Source organism: Oryctolagus cuniculus, chromosome 7 (assembly GCF_051225735.1).
Source record: "Oryctolagus cuniculus isolate XC-2025 breed Fujian yellow rabbit chromosome 7, ASM5122573v1, whole genome shotgun sequence".
In the NCBI taxonomy this organism is placed as follows: Eukaryota; Metazoa; Chordata; class Mammalia; order Lagomorpha; family Leporidae; genus Oryctolagus; species Oryctolagus cuniculus.
In genome coordinates this window covers 122,332,049-122,352,111 of record NC_142873.1, presented here as the reverse complement: position 1 = coordinate 122,352,111, position 20,063 = coordinate 122,332,049, and the positions used below count along the sequence as shown (strand labels likewise).

Sequence of the window (20,063 nt, the reverse complement as noted above, 5' to 3'; positions counted from 1 at the left end):
CACAGAGCCCTTACCTAAGAGGCTGCCTAAGGTGTGGATAACAGGGTGTACCCCAGAGGCCCATGAGTTAATGGCTTGACCCCCAGAATCTTATGTTAATGGATTAAGAATGGAAATTACCCAGTTTTGGTATCTGTAGGCGGGCCCTTGGGAAGTGGTTACGTTGGGATAGGCAGTTAGGGTGGAGCCCCTGGAACGGAACTATAAGGGCTTTATAAGGAGAGGCACATGCAAGGTGTGCTCTGTCTCTCTCTGCTCTGTGGCTGGCCATGTGACTGTCCCCCCTGCCACCCTCCTGCCTCACCAGATGCCTGAACCATTCGTCAGATCTTGGACTGTGAAACTCCGAAAGTGTGAGCTTCCTAAGAAGCTCCTCTCAGGCATCTTAGTTGTGGTAATGAAAAGCTACCGCTACCGGGGCTGGCGCTGCAGAGCAAGTTAACACCCTGGCCTGAAGCCCCGCCATCCCATATGGGCGCTGGTTCGAGGCCCGGCTGCTCCACTTCCGACCCAGCTCTCTGCTATGGCCTGGGAAAGCAGTAGAAGATGGCCCAAGTCCTTGGGCCCCTGCACCCATGTGGGAGACCCGGAAGAAGCTCCTGGCTCCTGGCTTCGGATCGGCGCAGCTCCAGCTGTTGTGGCCAATTGGGGAGTGAACCATTGGATGGAAGACCTCTCTCTCTCTGCCTCTCCTTTCTCTGTGTAACTCTGACTTTCAGGTAAATAAATAAATCTTAAAAAAAAAAAAGAAAGAAAGAAAGAAAGAAAAGAAAAGCTGCCAAACATGGGTCCCATGCTTGGCTTAATCTTCTGCTGCCATTGTCTTGAAACTCTTAATCTTTTCTTTTTAAACAAATGGCCTTTCATTTTCAATTTGCAATGGTCCCTGGGAACTATGTTGCTGGTCACAAAGCTTCCTGACCAGCCCCCTCCTCCCGTGATCTGGGGTTGCTGTACACCCCTTGGGGCTTAGTTCACTGTCTCCTTGCTGCACCCTGAGAACAGTGCACGTGTTGCTCAGTACCTCAGGCACACGAGGCACTCAGGATGCACTGTTGAAAGAACCAGCGACAGCTGCCCAACTGCTCCCTCCCCTTGACACCATCTTTGTCTCTCAGAATGGCTCTGCCCTGGAGTCTTAGAGGTTGCCCCCCCTCCTTCCCCTGCCCCCCAACCTCCCTCCCTTCCCACTCTACTCATCACTCCCACTGCCCCAGCCCCTCACCTCCCCCCGAGTCCTCTCTTCCTGACCCCTCCACTCGGCGTCCCCATACCAGCCCCAGTTTGTCAAAATACTCAGTGCCAAGCCTTCCAGCTTGCTGCTGCTCCCAGCTAGGAGCCACAGCCCAGGAGCCAGATAACCACTCCCATCCTCCACCCTCCCACTGAGCCAGGCTGGAGAAGGCTGCCTCAACATCCCGGATGACCCAGTTCAACTTCGCCTCCAGTGCAGATCCCCTGAGAGGGGTGATGAGGTGTGGGGATTGCTGCCAGAGGGACTCATTTTTTTTTTTTTTTTTTGACAGGCAGAGTTAGATAGTGAGATAGATAGTGAGAGAGGGAGAGAGAGACAGAGTGAAAGGTCTTCCTTCCATTGGTCATTGGTTCACCCCGCAATGGCCACTACGGCCAGCGCACTGCATTGGTCCAAAGCCAGGAACCAGGTGCTTCCTCCTGGTCTCCCATATGGGTGCAGGGCCCAAGCACTTGGGCCATCCTCCACTGCCCTCCCGGGCCACAGCAGAGAGCTGGACTAGAAGAGGAGCAACCGGGACAGAACTAGCGCCCCCAACCGGGACTAGAACCCGGGGTGCTGGCCCCGCAGGCAGAGGATTAGCCTAGTGAGCTGCAGTGCCGGCCTGGGACTCATTCTGATCACCACTCCCTGGGACCCCAGCACTCTGCAGGAGCTGAGCCAGACAGGAGAAGGAGAAGGGGGGGGCAGTGAGTGCAGAGAAGTGGAGTGAGTTGGCCAAGGCCCCTCAACATCTGCTTTTCCTTAGGGCTCGGGGGCTGGATATGGCAGTGCAGAGACCAAGCCGGGGCTGAGAAGAGGGGGTGAGGGAAAGTAGGCAACACACAGGACGGGACCCCTGCCTCAGTCTCAGGGTTCAGGTGGCAGCCCCCAGAGTTCTCTTTCCAGGCCCAACATTGGAGGACCTTTCTCTGCGGGAGCTGAACCACCCCGAAGACTGACTCCTGGGGCCAGTTCACTGCCAGATCACCCAAAAGCCAATCCCACCAAGTACAAGGCTGCTGGCACTGACTTCCCATTGGCCCCTGAGTGGACTCAAGAGGACCAGACAGCCAGCAGGGATTGCCAGGTATTGAAGGAAAGCCCCCCAGTGAGCAGTGGGTTCCCACCATTAAACAGAACTCAGGAACTTGGGGAAAGCCAGGAAACTGACCACAGAAAGCAAGAATGGGGTCAACACAGGACTCAATGGTAGTGTTGGGGAAATCTCCCCCACATCCCAGGGAAAAACAAGATACAGGGATGGGGGAACGGGGGTTCGAGGGGGCAGGGGCGTGGAAGAGGACAGATCCAGGAAGACCGACTCCTGACTTGGAGAAATCCCAGAAAGGGAAGCCGAGGACGGAGGGGCTGCAGAGCAGAGCTGCCCAGAACTGAGTGTCCGAGTAAAAGTGCAGAATAAAAAGTCCTGCTCTAGCACCTCACTGCGAAATGTTAGATTTGCTGGAATAAAAAACAAAACGATTCCAAACATTTCCAGCAAAGGGGAAAAAGATCACCAAGAGTCAGGGTTCTCACAGCTACATCAGAAGCTGGAAAACAGGGGAGCAATGCCTTCGAAATTCTGGGGGAATTTATACTCATGCAACCAACTCCTTCTTAGGAAAATTCTGGAGGACATGCTCTGGTACAATGAGGGAGGAGACAAGAAGACCCAGGGTCAGGGAGACAGGAGAGAGACACAGAGGAAGCTCCAGGAGGCAGCAGGGAGGAGGCCGGGGATGGCTGTCCCCTGGAGGCCACGTTTCCAGGAAGAGAAGAGGCTGAGAGCTCACATGATATTCTTAGCATTTTGGGAAAAACAAAACAAGACAATGGTTAATTCCAGGAAGGAACATAATCTAATACACAAACCTGTCTCTACAATAAGCATTAATTACAAAGCTATAATAAGGTAAATATTGATTACTGATTTAGCCTAATATGAGTACTGTGATATAAGTGGGTAAGGGGAGGGAGGTGGAACAGAGGTATAAGTAAGCTCAGTTTGGGACAGGTGTTTGGCTTGGCAGTTAAGACATTGGATGCAATGTCCCCGTCCATATCCGAGTTGCCTGGATTTGAGTCCAATTCCAGTTTCCTGCTAATGCACACTTGGAGAGGCAGCAGGTAATGGTCCAAGTAGCTGGGTGCCTGCCACCCATGTGGGAGACCCATGTTGTGTTCCAGGCCCCAGTTTCAGCTTGGCGCAGTCCCAGCTATTGCTGGCATTTAGGGAGTGAATCAGCAGAAGAGAGCTTGCTCTCTTTGTCTCTCCACCTCTCAAATAAAAATTAAAAATTTTAAAAACAAAGTGATATTCTTGACTACCAGTAGATGAAGCTTGAAAGTGATACATAAGGCCGGCGCCGCGGCTCACTAGGCTAATCCTCTGCCTGCGGCGCCGGCACACCGGGTTCTAGTCCCGGTCGGGGCACCGGATTCTGTCCCGGTTGCCCCTCTTCCAGGCCAGCTCTCTGCTGTGGCCAGGGAGTGCAGTGGAGAATGGCCCAAGTCCTTGGGCCCTGCACCCGCATGGGAGACCAGGAGAAGCACCTGGCTCCTGGCTTTGGATCAGCATGGTATGCCGGCCGCAGCACGCCGGCCGCGGTGACCATTGGAGGGTGAACCAACAGCAAAGGAAGACCTTTCTCTCTGTCTCTCTCTCTCACTGTCCACTCTGCCTGTCAAAAATAAAAAAATAAAATAAAAAAAGAAAGTGATACATAACAAAGAGAATTTTATATGTGAATTGTATCTCAATTTTTACAAGAAAGTAGGAAAAGTAAAGGTAAAGAGAAAGCAGTATAAGTGCATAATTTAGAAAGTGAGACGGTGAACACCAGTGGGAAATGCTAAATGAGTAGCCTCAACAATATCCTGAAATGCTCAGTAACGTAGGCAATGTAAGTCTCTAGGGTTGATGGGGGGGAGGGGGAAATAAAGGAAGGGGTCATGTTAGAGCTGAATCAGGAGAAACCCCAAGGGGATTCAGTGGAAGCAAGAGATTAATGGCCGGCGCCATGGCTCACTGGGCTAATACTCTGCCTGCGGCGCCGGCACCCTGGGTTCTAGGCCCGGTTGGGGTGCCGGATTCTGTCCCGGTTGCTCCTCTTCCAGTTCAGCTCTCTGTTGTAGCCTGGAGTACAGTGGAGGATGGCCCAAGTGCTTGGGCCCTGCACCCACATGGGAGACCAGGAGGAAGCACCTGGCTCCTGGCTTCGGATTGGTGCAGTGTGCTGGCCATAGTGGCATTTGGGGAGTGAACCAACAGAAAAAGGAAGACCTTTCACTTTGTCTCTCTCTCCTTCTCTCACTATCTAACTCTGCCTGTCCAAAAAAAAAAAACAAAAACAAACAAACAAAAAAAAAAAAAACAAGAGATCAAGTACAAAGAGGCCTCAAGAAGTAGGGCCAGCGGCCAGTGTTATGGCACAATGGTTAAGACACTGCCTGCATTGCCAGCATTCCATGTGAGCATTGGTTCGAGTCCTGGCTTCTCCACTTCTGATCCAGCTCCCTGCTCTTGTGTCTGGGAAAGCAGCAGCAGATGGCCCAAGTGCTTGGGCTCCTGCCACCCACATGGGAGACCCAAATGGAGTTCCAGGTTCCTAGCTTTGACCTGACCCAGCCTTGGCTATTGTGGCCATTTGGGAAGTGAACCAGTGGATGGAAGATCTCTCTCCCTAACTCTGTCTTTGAAATGAATAAATAAATAAATCATAAAAAGAAAACAAACAAACAAAAGCTGCTTGGGATGCCTATGTCCTCTATCAGAGTGTCTGGTTAAGTCCTGCCTCCTCTGATTCCAATCCAGCTTCCTACTAATGCACACCCTGGGAGGTGAGTGCTTGGGCTGCTGCCACCCACATGGGAGACAGATGGAGTATCTGGCTCCTGGCTTAGGCCTGGCCCAGACTCGACTATTGCTGGTATTTGGGGAATGAACAATTAGACGGAAGATCTCTGTGTGTTTGTTCCTGTGTCTCTTTGTCTTTCAGATAAAATGAGAATAATTTTTTTTTAATGAAACTTGGTGCCAAGGAAGTTACAGTGATCTTGGTGAGAGCCTGGCTGCTCACAGGCTACAGGGTGAGGAGCCCAAGCCATCTGTATGGGACTTCCCAGGGCTCGTGGTGATCCAGAAAGCTGAAGGCATTCGGTTACACAGCGTCCCTCTCACACAAGACCTCTGGTTCTCTAGGACTTAACACAGCCCATCCCTGTATGCACGTGCCAACACGTGCCAACACCATGGCCTCCACCCCCAACCCAGGCCTAAGCCTCACCTGGGCTGGAGGTAGCTGAGTGCTTCTGAGAACTGGTTGGTCAGGAAGAGGTCCAGGGCCGTCATGCACTGGTCCAGGGCCTCATGGAGGCTGCTCACAGGCGTCCTGGGGGAGAGACACGGGTCTGATCCGGGAACCCTCCACCCATCCTGGCCAAGCAGAGCCTCACAGCCCCACTCCACCTCCCTGGGGGAATGCCTGGCACGAGTTCCTCCAGGCTACCCACGCGATACCGGGTGCAGGGACAACTAGGACCCAAGGGTGGGAGGGGATCTACAATCCGATAGGGGGTGAGGGCAGGGCTGAGGGCGGGGCTGAGGGTGAGGCAGGTGTGGGAACAAGTCATCTTACCCTCCACAGGGGTAAAGGGAGTCTTTGTGGCCCTTCTGACCCATCAGGCTTTGCTGCCCCCCCACAGGGGGGGTACAGCGCACCCACTAAGTCTCACTTGAGTCCCTCTCTCCCTCCTCCTCCTGCCTCCCAGGCCTGCATTCTAGAACCCCAGGCACTGTCACAATGGGCTGTGGGAGGCAGCAGACTGTCAGAGTGGCTCAGGGCTTCTTACACCCAATCACCTTCCCCATGGCACCTGTGCTACACCCACGTTTCTCTATTGTACTTACCACCGTCTGACATGGGATATTGTCTACTGATTTCTCTGCTTGTGATCTGTCTCCCTCCCAGAAGGCAGGACTCTTTGCTATGATCCCAGTTGTGTCCCCAGTATCTAGCCTCTGGCACAAAGTAGATTTTTAATGAATATCCATGGGATGAACGAATGGTGCGAGTTTAGGAGAACAAAGCCCTGACTTTTCCGGGCTTCAGCTTTCCCATCTGAATAGTGAGGTGAAGCCAAGAGAACCCAGCAGGTTTGACTGTGATGGCTGGTTGAGAATGCCTCTTCTCAAGGAGCCTTCTCTTGAGTGAAAGAAGGTTCCAGAAAGGGGCTCAATGACCTCCCTGAAGGGAAATCTTATTCCCCAAAAGTAAGTTTAGAGAAAGTCCCTTTTCCAGTAGGTAAACTCCTACACATAACTTGAGGTCCAGCCCTAAGGTTTCCTCCTCCGTGATGTATCTGCAGATCTTCCCAGGACTGAAACACGTGCCTTGTCCAGAACTGAACTCTTGTTCATTCCCAAATCTGCTAACTTCCCAACCCCTGCCATTTTAGTAAGGGACAGCCCCTGCCCAGTTTTTCAAGCCAGGAATCTGGTAGTCTTCCTGGAGGCATCCCTCTCCCTGACCTCTGCCCTCCACTGTCACTAACCCTGTGGATTCCACTTCCCAGCACCTCTGGACCCTTTGCCTTCTGTGCCCAGTGCCGCCAGCCCAGGCCTGAGGCCGCCCCTGCCACTCCTGCCAGCCCGCCCCCTTTTCTCTCCTCCATTGCATCTTTTTATTCTCCTTTATCCAGGCCTCGTGCTTCTTCCCCATCTCTTTCACTCTGTTGCCATCAGTAATTTCTTTAGATCTTTCATTTCACTAGTTCTCTTTTCAGTTGTATCTGGTCTACCAAGTTTTTCATTCCAAGTACATATTTTGCAATTCCTGATTCCACCGAAATTTCAGATTCTTTTTCAAATCTGTTTGGTTTTGGGGGCCACCTTTTGTTCCTTACTTCAATTTCTTTATGTATTTTATACACAATTACTTAGATTCTCTAGCTCATAATCCTACCATTGTTGTCAGGGAAATGAGTTGTGCTCCTTGTTTCTGGTGCCTGTCTCACACAGTGGCTTGTTTTATGTGTTTTGTAATTTTATTATGAACTCATGTTGGACTGATCCTACAAGGACCATGGGATAACACATTCCTCCAGAAAGTTTCTTCACTTACTTGGCTAGGTTATCTTGGGCACTACCACCAATTAAGTTACTATTAAATCTATGATTTTGGGGACTGCAAAGGTAGTGTGCATGCAAATCTAAAAATGTGTGTGAGGACAGCCCAGTGTTAAGAATTGTCTAGGGGATCTCCCTCCCCTCCTGCCCGAACAGCGGTCTGCCTTCGCAGGCGGGTGCATCTCTTTTCTGGCTGATCCCCCTGTTTGCTGAGATGGTAGCCCTTGGAGAGCCCTAGAATTATTGAGGGTAGTGGGCAGCAAGTCTCAACTCCTCACACTAAGTGTGCAGGCCCGGGCCCAGGCCCCAGACCTTGGCTGGCCATTGAAACTCAAGGTTCTCGGTTTCTGGAATCTGCAAATACCCTACAGTTGCTGTGGTTTCATCTCATTTATCAGATTCTTCCAGATTCTTCATTCTTAGCCTAAGAGAATTTCAATAGCGGTTCAGGAATGTATTTCACAGGATCAGCCTCCAGCTAGTGTTTCTGAGGGAGAAACATCCTTCTCTCTAACCTCTCCCCTTCATAATGGCCAAAGCTACCTTTTTAAAAGCCAGACTTGCCATGCTACTTCTGGACTTAAAGCTCCTCCCTGGAGGCAGGTGCCTGGCCCAACAGTTAAGACAGCCACATCCCATATGAGAATACCTGGGCTTGCGTCCTAGCTCCTCGCTCAAGTCCCGCTTCCCGCAGATGCACACCCTGGGAGGCAGCAGCGACAGCTCAAGTACTTGGGTCTCTGACACCCATTAGAGGGACCTGGATTGGGTTCTGGGCTCAGCCCTGACCATCGAGGGCATCTGGTGAGTGCACCAGCAGGTGGGACACTCTGTTTGTCTATCTGTCTGTTCCTCTACTTCTCAAATAAGTAAATATTAAGATCGTTCACTGGCTTCCCATCACTCTTAGGGTAAAGTCCAAGTTCCTCTCTATGGCCTAAAAGGCCCCACCCAAAGCTGTCCCTGCCTCTCTCTTCAGCAGGCATGGACAGTGTCTGTTCTCCTTTGTGCCAAGACACAGCCTAGTGCCTCATGCGCAATCTGTCCAGCTCTGCTGGGTGAGTAATGAAGAGGCAGTGCACACCTGTGGTCTGGGTGCTCAGCTACCAATCTCCCCTTGAACTCTCAAAACACCCAGTGAGATGGGATTCTTACCATTCTATAGGTGAGAAAACTGAGGCACAGAGGAGAGGTGACGGCCGAGGTCACGAGCCCAAGTGTGGGCTGTAACCCAAGCTTCTACCTGAGACAGTGCCTATCAGCTCAGCCCTCAGGAGTCAGGCTTACATCATCCCTAAACAATTCCAGAACCAAGAGCATGCTTCCTATGTCTGCACACACACCTCACCTTTACCACCCCCACCCTCCCAGGAGAGAAAAGAGCTCAACCCAATGGACATCCTCCTCTGGCAGCCCTGGCGCGCATCTGCCCAAGCCGGGGGCAGGCCTTGAGGTGGATGTCTTCCCTCCTTTCCACTCCTCTCTAGCTGATGCAGGCCGAGGCAGAGGCAGACACCATGGTCAGGGCTGTGATGCTGGGGGCTATAGGGCCACCATGGGGTCTCCCACGTGGGTGCAGGGGCCCAAGCACTCGAGCATCCTCTGCTGCTTTCCCAGGCCATTAGCAGGGAGCTGGATCCAAAGTGGAACAGCCAGAACTTGAACCTGCGCCCACATGGGATGTCGACACTACAGGCGGTGACTTTAACCACTCTGCCACAACCTTTGCCATATCTGACTTAATAATAGCATTAACAACACCCCCTACCACCAAGAGAGTATCACTGCAAATTTTATCTAAATTGATGAGTACATTATTGCACTCCATCCTCCTACCTGCTGGAGCTCTTATCTGTGTTTGACAGATAAGGGAGTGAAGGCAGTGAAGACAGGAAGGGAGGCTGGCAGAGGACAGAAACGCTTTCTGCATAAGCACAGAGCCCAGCCTTCCCCTGCTCTGGCGGTGACTGAGGTCCCCCCGTCCCACAGCTGTCCCACCTTCAAGGCCTTTCTGCGCTACAGCACCTTTCTGGGCCCAAGCAAATGCTTCTATGCGGATGGTGGCCTCGCCGCTCTGCTGGTTGAACAGGGCAGGGGCCAACCCCAGGGGCTTTGGCACAGTGGCAGGAGCCCCTCCCTTGCAGATCCCACCCACAGTTGAGGCCCAAGTGGAAGGAAGTTGGAGGTGGGAGGGGGTTGGCGGGCAGCCTGCAGCTACCCCACTGCCCCAGTCCTCCCACCTCTCTACTACCTGAGGGTCTCATGGACAGAGTGGGAGGGAGCTGAGAGGTGCTGTTCCTGCTGGGAACAGAGACCCCAGCCCTGCTGCAGTCAGGACCAGGTGGGTACCGGCGGAGTGAAGTACCAGCAGGTCACTCAGGGGCAGCCTGGAGTCCAAGCTGCTTCAAGCTCAGGCTCCACCACAGGCACACTTTGGCTCAGAGGTAAAGTAACATGCCTTGTGGCTTCCAAAGTCATCTTGCTTTTAAACTTATTTTATTTTTAATTTATTAGAAAAGCAGAGACACAGAGAAAGGAGAGAAACAAACAAAGATCTTTCATCCACTGGTTTACTCTCCAAAGGCCTGTGACAACCAGGACTGGGCCAGGCCGAAGCTGGGAGCCAGGGACTCCATTTGCGTCTCCCACCTGGGTGTCAGGGGACCCAAGTACTTGAGCCATCCATCATCACCTGCTGCCTCCCAGGTGTGCATTCTCAGGAAGCTGGAATTGAGAGCAGAGCCACGGCTGCAGCCCAGGCACTCCAATATGGGACACAGGTGTCCCACGCAGGGTCTTAACCACTGTCCCAAACCCTTGCCGCGCCAAATGATCGGTCTGAATTGCAAATAGGATTGTGACTCTCCTTCCCAGAGTGTCCCTTGGCTGCACATAAAACAGTATCACATGGCACAGAGTGATGTGGCATGGCCTCACGCAGCAAGGCCTTCAAGAGTTTTCAGGGTGGACAACCCTAGACTCAAGCTGCGCTCAGCAATTCTTTACTTAGGAAAGTTCTTTACTTAGGAAAGTTTACTTTAACTTTACTTAGGAAAGTCCTTTAACCTCTGTGAACCTTAGTTTTCTCATCCATGATATGGGATTGACAGTACCTCCCTCCCAGTCATGTTGTCAAGAATGACTGGGACCCACGTAAAGCACAACAGGACATACTCAGCGTGTTTTTCTAACGTCTCAAGGGGCATCAGTTTTATAATGAAACTACATAACTTTAAAAATTATGAGTGCACCATGGCGGGCATTTGGCATAGCAGTTAGGACTGCTTGGGACACCCCTATCCTGTATCAAAGTGCCTAGGTCTGAGGCCAGACTTTGCTTCCGATTCCAGTTTCCTGCTAATGTGTACCCTGGGAGGCAGCAGGTGATGGCTCAAGTAGCTGGAATCAGCAGATGAGAGATCTCTCTTTGCCTTTCAAACAAATAAAATAATTTTTTTTAAACTGAGTTCCCATATCCTACCATCCAGCAGTTTCTTTACTAGGGGGTACTCTGAATAAACAAACACACATATGTGCAAAGGACAACTGTCCAAGAATATTCACTACGTGAGTAGCAAGAGCCTGGAGCCACCTCAGTGTCCATCGGGGGGAATAAACAAATGACGGTGTCTACATGGGGTAGTCAGCATACATCAGGGCCAGTGGGGAGCAGGGCTGTAGCATCAAGAATGCCAAATTTCAGAAGCCTGTTTTTGGGTGAGATGAAGCAAACTGCAGAACGACACAGGCTGTACCCTCCATCTATGTAAAACTGTAAAGTAAGAACAAGCTACACCTCTTTACAGCAGAGTAACAACCCACAGGGCGATGAGGAAACCTGGATTCAGGATGGTTGCTCTCTGGAGGGGAAGGAGGGGTTTTCCAGGGCATCATGGTCTCTGCCACGGTTTATTTCTTTAATATAAAATGCAGTAATTGGGACGTTATGTTAATATCTGACAAAGCTGAGTGGTAAAGGAGTTCAACATTTGCTATATTCTGAAGCCTTAAAAACATCTCGCAATGTTTAAAGTGGTGATCTCCGATGCGGCTTGCTCACCAGTGACCATCACGCTCGGGGCTGGGCCCAGAGCAAACTCCGCTGGTGTTTGCGGAGTGACTAAGTCTACATGGAGGTGGAAAGGGTCCTGCCTGAGCTCTCCTCTGCTCAGACCCCACCAGGGGCAGTGGCCTCAAAGACTGGAGCCTCGCAGGTGAGGTTCAGTCCTACAGGGACTCCCAGCAGTACAGGAAGAGCGAGCCTGCAGCCGCAGCAAGGCCAGAGGCCCCGGCCCCACACGGCCCTGTGGCTGCTGCCAGCTGCCAGCTGGCACCTCCTCACCTCCCTGTTCATGTGTCAGGCTCAGGCCCTTGGCAAATATTGTCACTAGTGGTGAGGCTCCAGGCAGGATGGGCACCCCTCCCAGCTCACCTGGGCCGGATCTCCGCCCAGCAACCAGGGCTCCCAGCAGCTGCCCCTATCCACGGTGGCCCAGGGCGGCAGAGGGCTGTGGAAAGTCTCCCAGTGGTTAGCAGCTGGCCCTGCTGCAGGGCCCTGGAAGGCGCCCCCTGAGGGTCCTCGGTGGGGTAGGGCGAGGCTGAGTGGGGGGCGGGGTGGGGGGCAGCCGTTCGGACAGTGCCAGCGCTGCCCTCTCCATACCCGCTTCCCGCAGCGCAAGGGCCCTGCTGGACCATACCCCAGCCCTCGGAATCCGTGAAAATCCTGAAGATGATGGCTTCATGGGCTCCGACACCAGACTGAGGTGGGTTCAAACCCGTGCCCCAACTCTTACCTCCTGGGTGACCGCAGACAAGTCACTTAGGAGCTGTGCCTCAGTTTCCTCATCTGTTACGGGGTGACGGTAACAGGCCGCACCCACAGGTATAAACGCCAAGAGGCAGGTGAGGGGAGGCTGTGACTATGGCTGAGTGAGAAAAAGTTGGGGGGTGGGGCGGGGAGGACTGACCTGGGGTCCCCAAGTCCCGATCTCCGGGGACAGTTCTCGCTGCCCCTCCCTCACCGCCGGCGGCCGCGACCCCCGGAGGCGCGGGGTAGGGGGCGCAGCGCCGGCCCAGCAGGGGGCTGGAAGCCGCAGTGCGGGCCGCGGGGCGGGTGGTGCGGGGCAGGCCTGGCCCGGCGCCCGCCCCAGCCCCAGCCCGCGCCCCCGGGGGCCGCCCCAGCGCGCACTTACCCCGCGGGCAGGGCGCCCGGGGCGCCGGCCGAGGTCATCGCCAAGGGGGGCGGGCGGCGCTGCCCCCGCCGGACGCCAGCCGCGGCCCAGGTGCTGCCGCCGGAACCCCGAGGCCGCCGCTGTGCCGCCGAGCCGCGGACGCGGTGGCCGGGGAGGGGCGCGCCGGGGGCGGGGAAGGCGGCGGGGCCGGGCCGGGCCTCGGTCTGCCCACCCGCCGAGTGGGCCGGGGCGGCCGGGGCACGGCGGGGGCGGGGTCGGCCCCGCCCGGCCCGCGCCGCCCGGCGCCCCCAACCCCGCGCCGGCGGGCGTTCCGGGGCGGCCCGGCCCGGGCCAGGGCGCTCCCCGCGCAGACGCCACCAGGACCCGAGCGCCCGTCTTCCACAGACGCCCGCCCTATCTGGGGCCAGAAAGTTCTCCCAGGCCGGCGGTCCTCTGTCCTGTCACGCCCCAGCCCCACTGAGCTCCCATCATCCCACTACGTTAATGGGGATTGGGGGGGGGGGGACTCCCCAGAGAATGGCACAGCCTCTGGCATCCCGCGTGGGTTCGATTCCGCCCACTTGCCCAGGAGACCAGAAGGCGGGAAATAACGCGGTCCGGTCCTCACGGCTGGTTGGCCAGTTCACACTCGCCTTCTCAAATAATCCCCACCACTGCCATCTTACAGATGGGGAAACAGGCGTGGAGTTACGTGACGCCCTGAGGACCACTCCCCTAGTAAGTGGCAGCCTGGGAATGGAACCCAGCCTTCTTGACTCCAGAGCCCGTGATCCAGCCCGTGCCCCCTTGGTTCCCTCTCCTGGGGCCCCTCAACCTGTGCATGGGTCACCCGCAGCACCCCCAGATGCCCACTGTGCACCCAGCCTTGAGGTGGGTGTCTCAGCCGGGGCAGAAGGCAGCCTGGTCTCTGGGCACACAGCACCGCTGGCCCATGAGGGGTTAACCTTCTGCCACCTCTAGGCCCCAGATGCTCTTAGCCATGACTCATCATAGCACAGGCTGCCATTAGCACTGTCCCTTCACAAAGAGAGGCAGGACAGGAGGAGGGACTCCAGCTCCCCCTGGATCAGCGCTGAACTCCAGGAGGGGGTGCAGCTGGCAGAAACAGAGGACTTGGACCAGATGCCAGCCTGGCAGGTGAGCTTGGTAGTGACAGAGGGCGGGGGGAGGTCTGGGGGACTATTGCTTAAATCCAAACAGGCGGCCTAGAACTGCAGCCAGTTCCCATGCTGCCCGTGTGGAGCAGAGCCCAGATGCTCACTTTCAGAAGTCAGCCCACCTCTGGGAGGCTCATCCATGGGCATGAAAAAACTAACTACAAGAAGTAGGCTATCAGGACCTCCACGAGCAGCTATAAGGAGACCATGAAGGAGAGCCGGGGGGCTTCCTGGAGGAGGTAGGGACCCTTGACCTCCCTGTTACTTAATACAGGTTAATGAAGTTGTGAGAGGGTGTCCCCATGGGAAACAGCATGGATGAAGGCATGGCATAGGCGGGGGAACACTGTCGACAGCTGGTGTTGTGAGGCTGCTGAGAGCCGTGATGAGGCTGGGGGCCCTGTCACGAGCCACAGCTCTCACCTCTCTAGGCGCCTGCACTTGCTCTTCCCTCGGCCTGGGACGTAACTGCCTCCCTTGGCACTTATTATTCACTCATTGTCCAGGGGTGGGTCCAGACTCTTACAAACAGGAGACCTCTTTTCAAAAAGGAATACAAATTTGCCAATATAGGGCCGGTGCTGGGGTGCACTGGGTTAAGCTGCCCTATGAGACTGGCATCTCTTATGAGAGGGCCAGTTCGAGTCCTGGCTACTCCACTTCTGATCCAGCTCCCTGCTCACACAACTGGGAAAGCAGCAGAAGATGGCCCAAGTACTTGGGCCCCTGACATTCATGTGGGAGACCTGGATGAAGCTCCTGGCTTTGGCCTGGCCCAGCCTCGACCATCATGGCTATCTGGGGAGTGAACCAACAGCTGAAAGATTTCTTTACCTTTGTCTCTCCCTCTTTCCCTTTTCTCTGTCTTTCACATAAATATTGAAAGGCAGAGTTATATATATATATATATATATATATATATATATATAGAGAGAGAGAGAGAGAGAGAGAGAGAGAGAGAGAGAGATCTTCCATCTGCTGGTCTATTCCAAAATGGCCACAACAGCCAGGGCTGACCCAGGAGCCAGGAGCTTCTTCCAGGTCTCCCACACAGGTGCAGGGGCCCAAGCCATTTTCCGCTGCTTTCCCGAGTACATTAGCGGGGCATTTGATTGAAAGTGGGGCATCCAGGACTTGACCTGGTGCCCATATGGGATGCCTGAGCTGCATGCAGCGGCTTTACCTGCTATGCCACAGCTCTGGCACCTAAAATAAATTTTTTTAAAAATTTGCCAATATAAAATTGCCCGGGTCCTTCCTCCCAGAAGGGTCAGGTGAGTGAGGGATCCTGAAATCTTCAGCCACATTAAGTCCAAGGAAAATCTCTGTATTTACTGAGAACCTGTCATATGTCAAAACTCCTACTCACCCTGCAGGTTCCAGTTCAGGTGCTGCCTCCTCTAGGAAGCCATCCATGCCTAATTGGATCAAGGCCTTCTTGGGTACCCTCTGCCCTGCCCTAACCCCCTGGGCCATAACTGGCTGTGATGTGTGACATGGTATTTGTGTGTGACTGTTTCTGCCATCAGACCGGGAGATTCTTGAGTTTAGGGCTGGGTTGGCTTCTTTGCTGTGTCCCAGGGCCTGACTGATCAATCACCAGACACTAACGCTTCCCACATCCCCTCTGAGGTAATCATAATAACGATGGTGGACACTTTTCAAGGCTTATTATAGGCCACACATGGTGTTATATGTATCCCCTGGATTACCTCTTCTAAGTTTCTTTCTCTCCTTCCTCCCTCTCATCCTCCCTCCCTCCCTCCCTCCTTCCCTTCTTCCCTTCCTTCCTTCCTTTCAAAAGATATTTTTATTGGGGCTGGTGTGGCATAGTGGGTAAAGCCCTCATCCAATATGGGTGCCAGTTCACATCTCAGCTGCTCCACTTCTGACCCAGCTGCCCACTAATGTGGCAGGGAAGGCAGTGAGGATGGCCAAGTGCTTGGGCCCCCGCACCCATGTGGGAGACCTGGAAGAAGCTCCTGGCTTCAGATCAGCCCAGTTCTGGCCTTAGTGGCCATTTGGGGAGTGAACCAGCGGATGAAAGACCTCTCTCTGTCTCTCCTTCTCTCTCTGTATAACTCTGCCTTTCAGATAAATAAATAAATAAATCTTAAACCGGTGCCCATAAGGGATGCCAGCATCACAGGAGGTGGCTTTACCCACTGTGCCACAGGTTGGTCCCTTTTAAGTTTCATTTTTAACCACCTGAGTTCAGTTTCCTGAAAAAGTAATAATAGTGCTAATAACACTGTTGTGAGGACTAAGAATTCACATATGTGGGGACTGGCATTGTGGAGCAGCGGGTTGACCTGCCGTCTGTGACACTGGCATCCCATACAGGTGCCTGTTCAAGTCTCGCTGCTTTGCTTCTGATCCACCTCCCTGCTAATTCTCATGGGGGAGCAGCCAGTGGAAGATGGCCCAAGTACTTGGACCTCTACACCCATGTGGGAGACTTGGATGGAGCTCCAGTCTCCTGGCTTTGACCTGACACAGCCTGGATGTTAGGGGCCTTTGGGGAGTGAACAGGAAGATAGAAAGTCTCTCTCTTTCTCTCCTCTCTGTCACTTTGCTTTTTTTTTTTTTTTTTTTAATTATTTATTTACTTGAAAGTCAGAGTTACATAGAGAGAGAAGGAGAGCCAGAGAGAAAGAGAGAGAGAGGTCTTCCATCTGCTGGTTCACTCTCCAGTTGACTGCAATGGCCGAAGTTGCACTGATCTGAAGCCAGGAGCCAAGAGCTTCTTCCAGGTCTCCCACACAGGTGCAGGAGCCCCAGGACCTGGGCCATCTTCTACTGCTTTCCCAGGCCACAGCAGAGAGCTGGATCAGAAGTGGAGCAGCCGGGTCTTGAACCAGCACCCATATGGGATGCTGGCACTGCAGGTGGCGGCTTTACCCACTACGCCATAGAACTGGCCCCCACTCTGCTTTTCAAATAAATAAATCTATCTTTTAAAACAAAAAGAATTCACATATATGAAATGCACGTGTTAGTGCTCCAACGACAGCTGTGGCAGTGCGCTGGGTACCACCTTGTCCCCACTTTGCAGATGAAACAGCTCAGCAAGGTAAGCAGCAGAGCTGCCTGAGGAGCTGGAACTGTCCCCGCACCGCCACAGAGATGCTGGCACCGGCACCTGCCCCACCAAGGCCGTTCTGGCCCCAGGATCCCCCGCCCAGCCTCAGCCCAGGAAGCCTGTGTGAATCACCCATGTCCTTTCTGCCTCCCAATCCAGGTCAGCCACTCGTCCCCACCTTGAACCAACAGCCAAGCCCCACTGGGAGAGCCTGCTGAGTGCTGGGCCCTGTGTCCTGGCGTGTGATGCCTGGGAGATGCCAGGCCCGCTTTCCCCAGCCTGCGAGAACACATCACCAGGTCACCACTGCTCTCAGCGGCCCAGAGAACCTCCCCGGACTGCTGCTGCTGGTGCGGTTTTTCAGCTTCAGAAGGCCTCCGTAAACAGCCTCGCATGAAACCTCCTCAGAATGCCCCAGAATGCCCGCAGTAGCATCACCTCCCACTCTACAGATGTCAAAACTGAGGCTCCAACCAGTGCCACTCGGACCAAGGTCTAGCCATACCTTGAACCCTGGCCTTAATTTCTTACTGCACAGGGGAAGGAGGGAGAAGGGAGGAAGGCAAGGGTTTTTGAAAAGGAAGGTTCATAGAAAGGGGGAGGTACACGGATATGACAAGTGATGCCATCGTGTTGGGAAGAGCTTGGGTGTGAAGTCAGCTCTGCCGCTATCTCTCTGAACCTCAGTCTTCCCCTCTATAAACTGGGGATAATAATCCCAAATTCCCAGATAGTGGGACCATTACTGAGCATTACTGGGCTGACCCTTTGTCGCCTTCCCCCTCCTCAGTTCCTCACCCCAAGCCTTTCCCTGTGGTCCCTGTCAGCCCAGATCCCCCCCCCCCCCCCAGCTTTAGCGTCCTGGGCCCTCCCAGCCCAGCTGGACTGATGTCTGCAATGTGGGATTTCCTAAAGTGAGCGAGCGCCACTCTTGCAGATTACAGGCTGGGGCTGCTGAATAATTCACAAGTGAACAGGAGTATGCCAAAGGGCCCTGAAGAGGACCGTGATGTCATAGCTCTCAGATGGCCCCTGGCAAGGGCCCCTGAGGGAGGATGTAGGCCTGCTCCTTGGATGGGCCTCCCCCTCCCCATGGACTCTACCTCCCCCTGGCTCTGTGGCCTTGGGCAAGCCGCTGCCCTGCTCTGGCCCTTAGTTTGCCTCTTCCCACCAAATATGAAGGGAGAGAAGCTTGGCATAGGAGCTCAGGGTTCCTCCCGGCTCTGATGTCCTCCCTCCGACGTGCTGGGCTTTCCTACCCAAGTCTGGTCTCTGGGAGCTGCCCTGGGTAGTGCAGTCCTGACTGAGGGGCAGAGCTCTAAGGAGGGGTGTCTACCACCGAGCATCGTCCTGCCAGGGCTCAGCACCCAGGCTGCAGAGCCAGGAAAATCTGCATGCACTCCTGGCCTCACCAGATCCTGGCTGCGCAGCCCCATGCAAGCCAGGGAATTAGCTGGAGGTAGGGTAGGGAGTTATTCCAAGAGCAGGTTCAAAAGCCAGGGCTGCACCCCAGCTCTAACACCAGACCAGAGACTTTTTCTCGGCAATGGGGGTGAAGACGGCACCAGCCACACTGGGTTGTTGCAAGGATTTTCTTTTTTTTTTTCTTTTGAAGTTTTTATTTATTTTGCCCCAAGGAAACCTTTTATTTAAGGAATACAAACTTCATGCATTTCATAAATACAATTTTAGGAGCACAGTGATTCTTCCCACTGTACTCACCCTCCCACCCTCACTCCCACCCCCTTCCTCCTCACTCTCCTATTCTCAGTCTTATTTTTTACTAAGATCTATTTTGAATTAACTTTATACACAGAAGACCAACTCTATACTAAGTAAAGAGTTCAAAAAATTATATGAAAAAATAAACTGTTCCTCAACAGTCGAGACAAGGGCTGTTCAAAGTCATTGCATCTTGAAGTCAATTTCACTTTTTTTAAGCATTCTTCTTTCTCTCTCTTTTTTTAGAAACTTAATTAACTTTAAAGAAGAACCCAAGAATGATACATCTTTTTCAAGCACTTAGACATAACTATACCTTATGGGACATAAGAATATCCTCCACTTAATACACTAAAATGAAATATAGTGTATTGAAAACAAGTTTTACTATTAACTCACATAACACATCTCTTTGAACACAGAGGTCCTGCATGGGAAGTTAGTGCACAGTGATTCCTATTGTTAATTTAACAATTAACACTTTTATGTATGATGTCAATGATCACTTGAGACTCTTGATATGAACTTCCAAGGCTATGGAAGCCTTTGAATCCACAAATTCCTTCAGTATTTAGACAAGGCCATAAGCAAAGTAGAAGTTCTCTCCTCCCTTCAGAGAAAAGTACATCCTTCTTTGATGACCACTTCTTTCCACTGAGGTCTCACCCACAGAGGTCCTTCATGTAGGATACTATTTGCCACAGTGTCTTGGCTTCCCATGCCTGAAATGCTCTCATGGGCTTTTCAGCCAGACCAGAATGCTTTAAGGGCTGATTTTGAGGTCAGAGTGCTACTTAAAGTGATTGTCATTCTGTGAGTCTGCTGTATGGACTGCTTCCCATGTTGGGGCATTCACACCTTTTTAATTCTGTTATTATTACCAAACACTTAATCTTATTTATATGATCACTTTAACACTTAAAGGATTTTCTTTTAAGGTTTATTATATCTATTTGAAAGACACACACACACACACACACAGTTATTTTAATCCACTGCTTCACTCCCCAAATGCTTGCAAACAGCCAGGGCTGAGCTGGGCTGAAACCAGGAGCTTGGGACCCCACCCGTGTCTCCCACATGGATGGCAGGGGCCCAAGCACTCAAGCCATCATCTGTTGCCCCCAAGGATGCATCAGCAGGAAGTTAGATGGAAAATGGAGGAGCTGGGACTTGAACCAGCACACTGATATGGGATGTGGCTAGCCCAACCTGCGGAGTCACAATGCCCACCTCTGTTGCAAGGATTAGATGAGATAATACACATAAGGCACAGGGTCTTTTCGTGATTCTTTCAACATCAGTTTCTCATCTATAAAGCAGGGATAAAAGGATTTCCATGAATATTACATAAACAAGTGGGCCTGAAAGGGCTTTGGAGCCATGAGAGGAGGAGTTGGTGAGGCGGCCTCCAGGGGAGGTGGGGGGTAGAGTCAAGAACAGGAGACTCGGGGTTGCAGTTGGGCTTCCTCACTTTGATCCAGGGCAGTGCCCTTTACTTCCCTGGGCCTCCCTGGTCAGAGCCGGGGGGGGGGGTGGGGGTGGG

At 53.1% G+C, this 20,063-nt stretch overlaps 1 protein-coding gene and 1 long non-coding RNA gene across 7 annotated transcripts in view; one reads left to right on the top strand and one right to left on the bottom strand.

The window, feature by feature from the left end:
* Nucleotides 1-20,063, bottom strand: part of TTC39A (tetratricopeptide repeat domain 39A) — a 50,605-nt gene that overhangs the window by 23,806 nt on the left and 6,736 nt on the right. For 2 of the 3 annotated variants that reach the window (XM_051857783.3, XM_089300706.1), the window contains exon 2: nt 5,524-5,628. In XM_051857783.3, the coding sequence (XP_051713743.1) occupies nt 5,524-5,628 (105 nt within the window). Of the gene's footprint in view, nt 1-5,523; nt 5,629-12,556; nt 12,773-20,063 lie in introns of those variants that run through there. The other variant, XM_051857785.3, reaches the window with a different exon arrangement.
* Nucleotides 5,639-19,133, top strand: LOC138850654 (uncharacterized). Of its 4 annotated transcripts, XR_016211035.1 has the most exons (4): nt 5,639-11,951; nt 12,038-12,127; nt 13,224-13,273; nt 16,955-19,133. It is a non-coding gene; the product is annotated as an uncharacterized LOC138850654 (long non-coding RNA). The 4 variants fall into 4 exon arrangements; XR_011390719.2 differs by having other exon boundaries at nt 5,639-12,127; XR_011390717.2 differs by having other exon boundaries at nt 5,639-12,127; nt 13,224-13,693.